We start from the raw sequence: 12003 nt of genomic DNA on the forward strand, positions 1-12003 counted from the left end.
CTATTAACTCCATCACATAGACTTTAAAGTTCATAATCATGAAATCATTGCCTTTCCTCGCATGAAACCATATCAGACTCGCCATGGTTACCATCTCCGGGCTCTTCCTCCATTGAATGCCGGGAAAGGCAACGAGGAAGCCCAAGTTGCTTCCACATACGGCATAGCGCCCATTAGACGTGCGCCGGTTCGCAGTTGCACGTATCGCTAGCCGCGGGTAACTCCCCAGTACAGAGTACCTGAAAACGCGGCCTGGCAAGCGAGAAAGCCAAGTACAAGACACTAAGCCAATGTACAAGAACACTCGCAGCGACAAATCAAGTGCGGTTTTGCCGGGCGGGCCAATCACAGGGCGTTTGTAACTGTCCCGATCTGCGGGCGGTGAAGCTGCCCGAAATGGTCATGCAGGTGCTTTTTTTCGCGGGCCAGAAAGAGGAAACTGGAGCTGGCACTGGACTGGAGGCAGGTCACGCAGGGCAGAATTGACGGGCGAGAGGGCGAAAAGGGCAAAATCACGCAGGTTGAATTGCAGCCGGGAAAAAGAGAGAAAATCATTATAGAATATTTACAGCGGGTGATTTGATTATTACTGTTTTGTTAACTCAGTAGTATTTTCTTCTGCTGTACAGTAGACAAAAAACAAGCTTCGTCGCCGCCATTAGAGTTGAGCTGGATCTGAGGCGCCTCTGACCTGGCGCTGAGAAAATCCATAAAAAGGCGGCAGAACCACACCACTCACTAACACCCCCGGGACTTAGACGCAAGACCCTAGCCAGCCTTTTGCTCCGAAACCTCACAACCAGTCGACTTGCATGCCATTACGCAAAACCTCTGCTCGCGGCTATTCTCTCACTCGAGCTATTCTTTTTCTTTACCGTCTGCAGATTCTCTTCATATACACTATTAACTAGCTTCAAGCACAAGAAAAATACTACTCTCAGACGGCATCCACGCTTCTCAACCTCTCTCTTTCTCAGCCTCTCTCGCTCTGCTCCCTTGATCCGCCATGGAGGCGAGCGAAGGAATCGCCTCCGCCGTGGGCGTCAAGCTGGATCGGCCCTCTCCAGCAGCAGCCTCGCAATCCAAGCGTGACCGCAAGCGCCAGGCTCTCGCCGACCGTCTGTCTGCCTTGAACGACAAGCTGCAGCGCGACCGAGACCTGACGTACCGCGACCAGCTCCAGAAAATCCAGTACGAGGTCGGCCTGGTCCAGCGCTTCGACCCGTATGATTCCAACGCCCTCGAGAAGGCCGCCGAACTGCTCCAGGAACACAGACAGGCCCAGGGGCCGCCGGTGCTTGCCGATGGCGCCCGGAGCCTCATGGACATGGCGGGAATCCGCTTCCCAGACTTCATTGACGAGGTGGAGGATCTAATTGAGATTCGCGATTTCCAGCTGGTGCAGTCCAAGGTGAGTAGAATCACACGCACACACATACACATGTATACACGAGTACGACAAGAGAGAGGAGACAGGACATCATACTTTTCCCTCTCCTCTTTGCTTTTTAACCCTATTTTTCTGAACCCTGCCCTGCCCTGCATCATGGCGTCACTTATAATCGCCGGCTAACACATGTCTGCCTTTGTCGAACTAGAACGAATACGAACGCAAGGTGCAAGAGTACAAGAACACGCACGCGTACAAGGTCGAGACGGCCAAGCGGGAGCACCGAGCTCTGACCGAGACGCTCCGCGATCGGCTGATCAACAGCCTCACACAAAAGAAGAACCGCCTGAACCGAGAAAAGGAAGTGCTGGAGATTAACGACTCCAACGCCCTGCTGCTCAATCCAAACCAATTCAGCCTGACCAACCCCGCCAGCCCCGGCGGTGCCCATGGCAAGCGGGCGACTCGCCTGCGCAAAGATGCCGAAGATCTCCAGGTCTACGCCGACGGCAAGAAGCGCAAGCGCAACCAGGGCGAGGACGACGGATCGCCGGTGCCCTCGCGGCGAGCTCTCGATCCAAACAGCACGACGCCGCTGTGGCAGTCGGAAAAGGCGCGCGCCGCTGCCAAGCAGAACGGCCCCGTCTACAGCATCGACAAGCTCTTCACTGACAAGGAGCTGTCCCTTCACTACAACACGGCCGCCCTGGCTGCTCACCAGTATGTGTTGCGCAACCGCGCCAATGGCACTGCCTCTTCTCCCGACGGTAGCGACTCGGGCAACGGCGACGGCAACGACATGGACAAGGACGATGCCGACTCGCAGCCTTCTGCCGCCCCCATGATGGAGCGCCAGGTCTCGCACGCAACTCGCAGCACTAGGGGTGGCGCGAACCAGAACTTTTTGGACGACAAGATCCTGGGCATCGAGGGCATTGCTAACTTTGAGCTCCCGGCCAACCTGGATCTGATCCACGCCCAAGAGCCGCCCAAGATGCCGCCTCCAGTGCCGCAGCAGTACCTCAAGCCGTACCCAAGGTCTGCCGACCAGAACTTCCCCGTGCCTCTGTCTCAGGATGACATTGCCTCCGATCTCTCCGTCATGGGCTTCTTCAAGCATTACGACCAGAGCCACAAGCCAGGCGCCCACCTTGATGCGCCCAGCGGCCTGCGAAGGATCCTCGAAGCCGTTGCCGTCCCGTACCACCAGGGTCGATATGTCGCCTTTACTAGTGCTGCCCGCGACGACCCAGAGTACCTCCGTGACGCCCTTGGCATTCCCTCAAGCAACATCCGCGATCAACCCAGCCCAATTCATGCCAGTCTCTCCTTAGCCGCTCTATCATCGGCAGCCGCAGTGCCGATGAGCCGACAGAGCAGCGCTCAGGGCGGTGGCGTTGCCATGAGCCGCCAGGGCACCAGCGGTAGTGGTCGTGGGAAAGGTCGACGAGGCTAAACTCAAGCCCCATTCGTTCATGGTCATTGGATTTGACCGAATTGAGCCGCATGCACACTGCCTCTATAGCAACAAGGCAGAAGAAAAAAGTCACATTTTGAGGGGCTAACAAAAACGGGAAAAGAGTAAAGGAATATGTGCATTTCACGGCATGGCGAAGCGACGGCTGGCGTCCCGGTTTTTTCTCTTTTTATACCTCGACCTATCTATATCTTGTCCCCCTTGGAAGGGGGGCATTGGGGGAGCAGCATATGTTGTGTGTTTTCTTCTTGTTTTCTCTTTTCTTTCACTCTCATACCTAAAGTTTCTCCTTCTGTTGTTTGTATGCCAATTCCAATTTTCATTTTCATTTTGCTTTTTTTGGTTTCTGATATTCCTGCTGCCGCTGTTTGATGTGTTTTACTTGGTTGTTTTTGCGGCTAGTCACGGCTGCTTTGGGGAATCAAAGAGGATGGTATCTGGATTTCTTTTTTCGTTGTCATTGTATCTACAAGTTCCTCGTTTTATACACGATGATCTTTCTCATTTTTTCCATCTTTCTTTTGATCCTTTCTCTTTCGTATGGTGGCTAGGAGGAGCTGCTGTTATACAGTAATGCTTATTGGAGATGGAGATGGAGACGGCCTTTTGAGAAGACAATAAGGGGGAGCGGATCGAAAGTGAGGAACGCTCTCTTTTCTCTTGTCTTCTTTTTCCTACCCATCATTTTTGCTCTTCTTCTTTTTCTTTTTTTTTTCTTTTAGCTTTATCAACCTGGATGGATTGTTATCCCAGGTCCAATGCTACAGTCACTGTCGGTGGCAGTAGGGAGTTCCAGAGGCAGAGATACGAAATAAAAGGGAAATGACTGTTTGTTATTACATGTTCGCAATCTTGTCTCATCTGTGCAACGCTAATATGACCCAACAAAAAAAAAAGTGACACCATCTACCATACATGCATAAGCTCTAACCCAAATACAGGAAATCTCTTTCATCCAATTATCCTCCTTCTCTTTAGTTGCCAAACACCAAAGCACGAACCTCGATGCTCTCGCGGCCCTCGGCATCCACCCTCGTCCTGGGATCAGTAAAGGCAGTGTGAGGCACACGTCCACCAATACCAGACCCAGGCTTCAAAGACTCGCTGTCGAAGCACTCAAGCAACAAGCGCTCATCACCAGTCATGCCGCTAGCATAGTACCACTTCTGGTTCGCGTTGTAGTTGATGGCCGCCGTCTCGCCGATATAGCCGTCCGAGTAGCGGTGCGAGATGGGGATAACGTCCTTCTCATCAAGCGTGGAAGTAGATGCCACAGCGAGAGGGTTCGCTTCAACGGGGTTCTTGTTCAGGGGCCGCCAGACGTTGACGATGCGGTAGCGGCGCTGGAGCAAGGCGTCGGCCTCGTCGGGGAAGTACCGGCGCACGCGCTTCTCGACGGAGGCGGCGGTCTGGTCAATGTGCACGCGCAGGACGGGAGTTCGGTGAGCATCCGGGTTAGAGCGGCGAATAGTATGGTCGAAGATGTAGACTTTATCGGCGCCGGGGATGTTGTCCAACAGCAACTTCTCGACCTCTGGGTAGTACTTCTTCTGGATGGAAGTATCCTCAACGAAATCCTTCTCGGCGGATTCGGGGACGCCCTGGATGAGCTGGAAGGCGTCCTTGTCGAGGGTGAAGCTGGACTCGGAGCCGCGGATGTCGTGGATGACGACGTCGTGGAAGTCGTCGCCGTAGTTGCGGCGGGCGAGATCCTTGGGGTGGTCGTCGCCGACGAGGTTGTAGGGCGCGGAGCCGTCGGTTGGGGCGGTGTAGTAGTTGAGGTTGGCGGTGACGTCGCCGCGGGGGATGCTGGAGATGACGGCCATGGCTGTGTGTGTTTGTATTATATTATATGTGTGGTGATATGGGGTGTTTGTTGTCTTGGTGTTTTGGATGTTCAATGGCGGGGTTGAGGATCTGTATGTATGGTGGTGGTTGTAAGTTGTAAGAGGGTATATATATATAATTGTTTTGGCTATTCAATGCCCGACGCTGAGATTAAGATGTAGATTGTAGATTATGCTGGCATTCGGACTCTATAACTTATATATATACACACGCGACAGGTATCGGCCGCTCGATTTCAAATCCAAACTACCGTCATGATGCTGAGTGGCTCGACGTTACTGCGAGCACGTCACAGCAACCCCCACTCATTCGCTGGAAGCCATTTGTAAGGCGTACGGCTTACTAAACGACCCTCGCCGAAACGGGATCAATTTCCTCATGCGAAACCCAATCGCCATTCGCAGGGCGGGCGTGACGATCCAGTTTTTTTTGGTAACCTGCAAACTTAGAGTATCAATTGCCGGATTTAGCCGCTCTTCGTACATATGAATGTATCTGCTGGACGCTGTTGTTGCGTTCCCGTGGAGCTGCCGGCGGGGGGGAGGCTACGCAAAAGCCTAATTCAGCAGTGGTTAGTAATTGTCCATGTTTCTTTGGAATTGTGGGAACCAGCCTCGGCGATGGTGCAAGATTTTGGTGGGAGGATTGTGTGTTTGGTGACCAAAATCTACACCCAATGGGTGAAGATTCTACCGAGGTGATGGCGACGGCTAAGGAAAAAATTTCCCGTTACGATCGCCCTGGGAATGAGTAATTGCAATAATTACACATGCAGGTGACGCTTTTGGTCAAAAACAAGGCGTCGATGGATTCTTCCGCTTCCACTTCGAAGGGACCTATGCTTTTCTCCACTTTGGGGGTTTTTGTTGGATTGCTTCTCGTGCGAGTAAGTTGTTCTTATTTCTTTCTTTTGCCGCTGGAATCCGAGATGGCATGATCTGAGCAAAAGAAAACGTGCTTTGTTTCTTCTTCTTTCCTCTTCTTCACATTTCCAAGTAGGAATTATCCTGGGATGTGAGGAAAATGCAAGATGCCGATATTTGTCCTTGACTTTTAGGGTAGCTTGGGTAGGTAAGCTAGGCGAGATATCCGAGCCAGATGATCTCCATGTGATTTGCGCCCCAGATATGAGATTCATCGCACTCTGGCTGGGGCAGACGGCTTTTTCCGTGTCTGCTGCTTGATATTACGGATACGTACTGCAGCCCTCCAGGGCGGTAGGGAAATCCCCCGTCTTATGTCTTACCAGCTTGCGTCATAGGGTGAAGTACATAGCTGCGATAAGCATTCATCTTGCTCTTCACTGCTTTTTCATCCTCTTCTTCGGTTACCACATACTAGTATCTGGTGCTTACTATCCAGTAATTGCTACTAACCTCTTCCGACGAGTTCGGGTAGCTACCTAGCAGCTGTATCAACCCCTTCATACATGACCCCAATTGCTATATTCTCTCGCCTACCTCTATAAAGTAGGTATTAGCAGCAACAAATTAAACACGGGGAAGCAGGAAAAAGGAGAAGCTCTCATTCAAGAAAATCCCCGCGCTCCCATTGGCCATCCGCACTGGATGTTGTGCATGGTTCCCTCAGATTCTCCAGTCACCTTTGCATCTCATGATTAGGTCAAACCACCCCAAAAAATTACCAAGGGGGGCTGCTGGTACATACACTCGCCCGTCCAGAGGGAAATGAAAATGCCTGTTTTCCCTCTTCCCGACCGAGATGCGAGACAAAAACGGCTGCGAAGCTGACTTGTCAGTTGTTCCAGCCCATTTCTTTCCGACGGCTTAGCGCGGGCTTTTAGTGGCTTGCAACGTGCGAGGAAGAAGATGCTCGCACATTGCTCGAGGGAATCAACTCGTCACTAACAACCGAGAAATTGGGACTGTTGGAATTGTGGCGGCGCCAGAGTTGTGTTGCTGAATTAACCTTGGTCTTTAGACTACTGCCAATGTGCGAGCAGTCGTTTGCTATTACTTGCCTACCTTGGTAGTCCGTGGGATATGATGTGCAGTCCGTCTACTTCGACATAGTGCTAGTAGTATGGATGAGGTGTAATAATATGCAGATGCATCGGACATTAGCCTGCTGCTAAAGCTACCTGCAGGCGCACACCAAAAATCAAATCAAATCACATCAATCAAAATAGCACAGCTAGCACGATGATTACCGCCATATCAGCAAGCAAGGAACACGGCAATCACTCAATCAATCAATCACAGGCTACTACTGTACTCCTACGTGGGATCGTCTCGCCTCCCTGGGCTTGCAGCTCAACCGCCCTCGTTAGCATGTTCCGGTGCTATATTTAGCCCTGCGCACTGTCGCCGGCGGGTGCCGCTGCGCCAATGATTTCAGCCACGACAAGGCGACTAGCGAGCCACGCTCCTCGCCGCGAAACGTCATGTTTGCACTTGGGCTTTTGCTCCAGCTCTGCCCTTGAAGCAAATCCGTATCTTCGACAGTCCACGAGAAATTGGTTCTCCGTTTGACCGCCAGGCGCCCGCATCATCGCCCCCGTTGCCGTGCCTTGCCTTTACTTGGACTGAAGCTGATGCGTCGCTGTCGGGAAGCTGCGCCATGTCCTAGTGCCCTCCTCGTGGTCAAGTAGCCGAACTGACTGCGGGCGCGTCTGAACGAAACGATTCCGCGGAAAAGGGAGAGACGACAAAAGCACCGACAAAAGGCGACGAGAGGCTACAGACGATATACGAGAAGCTGAGGGAGACGGAGACGGAGAGGCCGTCGTTGAGGGAGAGGCATTGCGGGCAGCGACACAGAGACACGGGCAGAGAAAGACATGAGAGCCCAGCACAGCGTCTTGCAACAATGTCCTCTCCGCAAGCCGTGGCGACGCAGACCAACATGGCTGTCCCAAACCCGCGCCCCATGGTCCAGCGGTCCTCCCTGCCCGATCGCAACGTGACGCCCGACACCCTCGAGGACGCCTTTGTGCGCTTCATCTTTTACTGCAACCCGGCGCTGCCGCTCGACGCCGACACCGAGAGCCTCCGAGAGGCCTTTGCGAACCCCCCGAAGAGTGGAGGCAAGAGCTTCAGCCCCTTTCTCATCTTCGACCTGGTCCAGAGATTCTACCGCAAGGAGATCAAGACATGGACCGAACTCACCACCAGGCTCGGCGTCGAGCCACCAGACCTGTCCAAGGACGAAAGCGCCCAAAAGGTTGCCCAGTACGGCGTCCGTTTAAAGGTATGTCCTCGTCGGCAGCCTGTGCGCTCTTCATTGTCTTTTCCCGCCTTCATCTCCGTTGTTTAGTCAATGATGATGAGCCACTAACATGCCTTAGAAATGGATGAATTCTATGCATGTCAAGGCGTTTTTCGAATACCTCATGGGCATAAGCAACGATTACTGGACTGAGATTCCAGACGACCCAAATCCCACAGGACAGCCTGTTCGTGATGGCGTTGCCATCGAGGATGACATGGCCCTGAGGGCTCTTTTACCCCATATTCGTCCCAAGAGGGGCCGTAAGAGGCCCGAGGCGGACGACAGGACCGACTCTCCGGTGGCTCAGCGACAGCGCCTATCACCTCCATCTGCAATTGATGGTCCTCGGGCGACGTGGTCGGCGCATCCAGATGCACGAGCCCAGGGCGTGCCGATGGACCCCTCGAGACCCGGCGCCGCAGTTGCTTGGGGCTTCAACGACTCCGTGCAGACTCCGCTTTCTCGATACCCTAATTCCGCCATAACACCCTCAACCAGGAGCTCCTTTTGGGACGATGCGTTGGAGCCCCGGTCTGCCATCTCCCCATCCAAGCCCAAGCTTTCCACCCATAGGCGGGGACCCAAAAACGTATCCTCGGCGTGGAAACCTGGAGGAGCTGACGCCAGCGTCAAACCAAGGGGAAGGCCTCCGATTAATCGCACGCCCGTGGAGCCCTCTCCTCCCAACCCTCCGCCCATGACATCGTGGGCCCCGACCCCCGACAGCAATCCATCTGATGGCCCCGTGGCCGTTATGCCCAAGGAAGGCATCCCAATGACTCCCGATGTGACCCAGATGCACCCACAGATTCGCAACCAAGTCGTTGCTCCGCGCGCAGATGCCGTGTCGCCTGTACAAGCACGGGCGCCGTCACAGGTGCACATCATTGCGGCCCCTGCGTCTTCTAACCTCCCCGTGGCCGGCATGGGCATCAGCCCGCTCGACAACGCCAGACCTACTCGGCCATCTATTTCTCTGCAGGTTCCCGAGAGGCAGGGAGGCACAGTTCGGCTGGCAACACCGCCGCTGCCGCCACCGCTCCCGCCACCGCTGCCCATGGTCCCCGTCAACGACCTACCGGCAAACGAGCCTCCACCGCTCCAAGGAATTCCTGTTCAGGCACCGCCTGCACCGCAGGCTAATGGGTGGGATCCGTTCTCGCAGCCGCCCGTAGCGGGAGTGTATGAGGCCAACGCCGTTCCCCCCTCTGCTGGGGCTACCAGTCAAACTGGCTCAACGACCAATAAGGACGTGCCTCAATATTTCTTTGAGGATTTAGACGATCGTACCAATGTGGACGGGCTCATATCCTACTTTACTCATGTGTTGCACAACTCAGACTGGGTGGATCCCCAGGGTAACCAGCAAGAGATTGCTGGCATGGACGAGTGCACCGCCATGGTAAATGCCACGGTGGAGCACATGTACAAGAATGCCGAATCGTCTCAAGCGTTTCTGATCAACCTGGCGGCGCTGTGCGGCGCGAAGATGCTCATGACCAACCGCCCGAGGTGCTACCGGGTCGAGACATCGGAGGGCGTCTACACCTATTATTTCGACTGGCAGTATCGGTTTGGCCACCTCAAGGGGCAGTTCACCATGACCCATAGCGTGCCGGTTACGATGTGGAAGAAGCCGGGGCCGGGAGAGTCTGTCGGGACGTCGGAGGAAGGCGGCCCGTCGGCGGCAGGGAATCTGACATCGGAGCAGTGGCAGGCCAAGTATGGTGCTCTCATGGACGAGATAGAGAAGCGTGACCGGGAGCTCTTTGAGATGCAGAACAAGGTGATGGAGTCGATGAGGAGAGATACCTGAACGCACCCACACGATACCTATTTGCTTTTGGTCTTTTCGCATCTTTTTCTTTTCTTTTCCTCTTCTTTCTCTTCCATTTTCTTCCATTTCATTTCATGTCATTCATATTTCTCATTTGTTGAGGAATCCCGGCGCCCTTTTTGTTGCATGATACGGAGGGGGGAAACGGAAACTGGGTAATGAGATTTTTTAGGGTATACATACATGGGTACACACTTGGCGACGGCATGGAAGGACGGACGGAACCTCCTTATCCAAAGGTATATCAAGCTGGGAGCTGTTGGCTAGCCTCTCTGCACAATGGCGTTGTGACCGCAATCATTTGGTCATGTTTTTGGATATCAATTGCATTAGGCTGCTACTGGTGTAGGTAGCTGAGAAATGACGAGAAGGGCTTTTTTGCTGGCCTCGTTGAATTCGTTTTGACTTTTTGCGTTTGGATGTTCGTGCTGCCTTTGTGGGGTGACTGGAATGTGAGGGGAGCAAATGTCTGTCACCTTGGGAGATTGTTTGCCCGTGAAGTTTGAGGTTTGCGGAGGAAATGTCAGGGGAAGCAAGAGTGAGCGAGATGGGCGATGTGTTAGTCTTATGTTCCGGATACCTGCTTTTGAACTGTGTGAGTGGGCAACGGCTCAGTATGAGTACACCAGAGCGGCCGGTGAGGTGATGTGACGTGAAGTGATGCTGATTATGATTGGAAGAAGCTTGGTTCTTTTGAACCCCTAGTATGGATGGAAGTGTTCTTGTGCTGCCAGTAGTATAAAGCCGTTGATGATGTTATACTTAGGAACGTACAATGAAATGATATTTTGTTTTGAAATAGGGCGGATTCGATGGACTATGCGTTGCTTTATTATGCAATGCCAAGATGTCCATAAAATATCGGGCCACCTTTAAGGTTAAGGTTCGATAGTGTCATGGAGCTGTCAGATAATTACGTCGCCCCGGGTTTTAGATGAAGCTCTAGAAACGATGGGTGTTGCGGGTGGTGAGATGGAAGCTGTGCTTTAGCCTTTTATGACTGTCAACACTGTTTCTTGGTATGTATTTCCCCCAAAGTACAGGTATTTAGGTGTTGTTATTGTTATGCTATATATGTATAACCTGTGGATATAAATCACAAGCTTGAGAGCTCACATGAATGCTAATTCGAGATCGGCAGTGTGAAAGCGTTGGTTCAACTTGGTCTGCACACTCTTAATGCCGTGGGGTTGCAGCAGCATTGATCATTGAGTGCAATTTAATGGGATCGCTCGCTGCAACACTCCACTCCGGTGGTCTGGGCAGTCCACTGCTACACTCCATGTCAACTGTAAGCTTGCCACCAACCCGCTATTGACAGCTGGAGAGCCCTCAGCTTCAATGTTCGCACTGTACCATACAGTCATGGTGCACACTGACACCAACCGGCCCCCCCTGGGAGGCGCAATTTGGGCGCTGTGAGTGGTCGCGACTTGCGGGCGAGGGACAAGTTGTGGAGAAGCGACACCCAGTTTTGGTAAGACGGATCCCCGCAAAAGGCTTGACTCTTACTCGTGCTCTGCTTGATGTTCCTTTTGCTTCGGTACTCGTACAGTGCAGTGCAGTTGGTCTCGCCTCAGAATTGGCCTCCTTCTGACTGAGACTTTTGGGTTTTTGTTCCATGTCGCCTTTTCTTTCTTCAGGGAGCGGCTTGTCGCGTGCCGGTTCCACGTGTTTTGGCTGAGCCTATTGTTCTTTTTCGGAGACGCCGAGAAGCCTCTTTTCCTTGAATGTTCTATTTTCTTATTCTGGCGGGCAATCAACCCCGGACTTGACAAACTCAATGGAAAGGAAAAGGCGCCTCCATCCTCTCATCCTGGTCTTCCGACGGACGGCGTCAGAGTGAGCCATGGCCACAGACTGCGCAGCGCAGCGCACCAAATGGAATCCTTTGCGTTGGAAAAATCCAAAGCCCTCGCCATCCCTGCTAGCGGCCCATGGATGGCTCCATCCCATCCCCCCATGCGATTCCCCCCAGTCCTTTGGGGCCAATGCCACTCAACTGGCCTGAAGCCTCACTCTCACTGTGTGACATTTGCTTGCTTCGTTCCGGGGTTCTACTCTTTTTCTTCTTCGCCTCCCAGCCAGTGTGTTCGCTGCTCTGATCCTTCTGGCGCCACTGCTTCAGCGGTTTAGCCCGATTTCTTTTCCTTAGCCAGCCCTTTTCCCTCTTGCTCCCCAAAACTCACTCATCCTGCTTCCATGACTGACTACTAGGCA

General features: G+C 53.1%; 3 protein-coding genes across 3 annotated transcripts; 2 read left to right on the forward strand and 1 right to left on the reverse strand.

Moving 5' to 3' along the window:
* Positions 1-1006: 1006 nt before the first annotated feature.
* T069G_08423 (sds3-like domain-containing protein) lies at positions 1007-2846 on the forward strand (the record flags this gene model as incomplete). The annotated part of the gene is made up of 2 exons (XM_056175633.1): positions 1007-1411; positions 1599-2846. 2 exons carry the CDS (start codon positions 1007-1009, stop codon positions 2844-2846), a joined length of 1653 nt encoding a protein of 550 aa, XP_056026582.1.
* Positions 2847-3841: 995 nt separating this feature from the next.
* T069G_08424 (uncharacterized protein) lies at positions 3842-4693 on the reverse strand (the record flags this gene model as incomplete). Its single annotated transcript, XM_056175634.1, has 1 exon — positions 3842-4693. The coding sequence occupies one exon, from the start codon at positions 4691-4693 to the stop codon at positions 3842-3844; it is 852 nt and encodes a 283-aa protein (XP_056026583.1).
* Positions 4694-7544: 2851 nt separating this feature from the next.
* T069G_08425 (ARS binding protein 2 domain-containing protein) lies at positions 7545-9762 on the forward strand (the record flags this gene model as incomplete). The annotated part of the gene is made up of 2 exons (XM_056175635.1): positions 7545-7925; positions 8023-9762. The coding sequence occupies 2 exons, from the start codon at positions 7545-7547 to the stop codon at positions 9760-9762; spliced, it is 2121 nt and encodes a 706-aa protein (XP_056026584.1).
* Between the last annotated feature and the right edge of the window lie 2241 nt (positions 9763-12003).

This window comes from Trichoderma breve, chromosome 5, assembly GCF_028502605.1.
Source record: "Trichoderma breve strain T069 chromosome 5, whole genome shotgun sequence".
Lineage (NCBI taxonomy): Eukaryota > Fungi > Ascomycota > Sordariomycetes > Hypocreales > Hypocreaceae > Trichoderma > Trichoderma breve.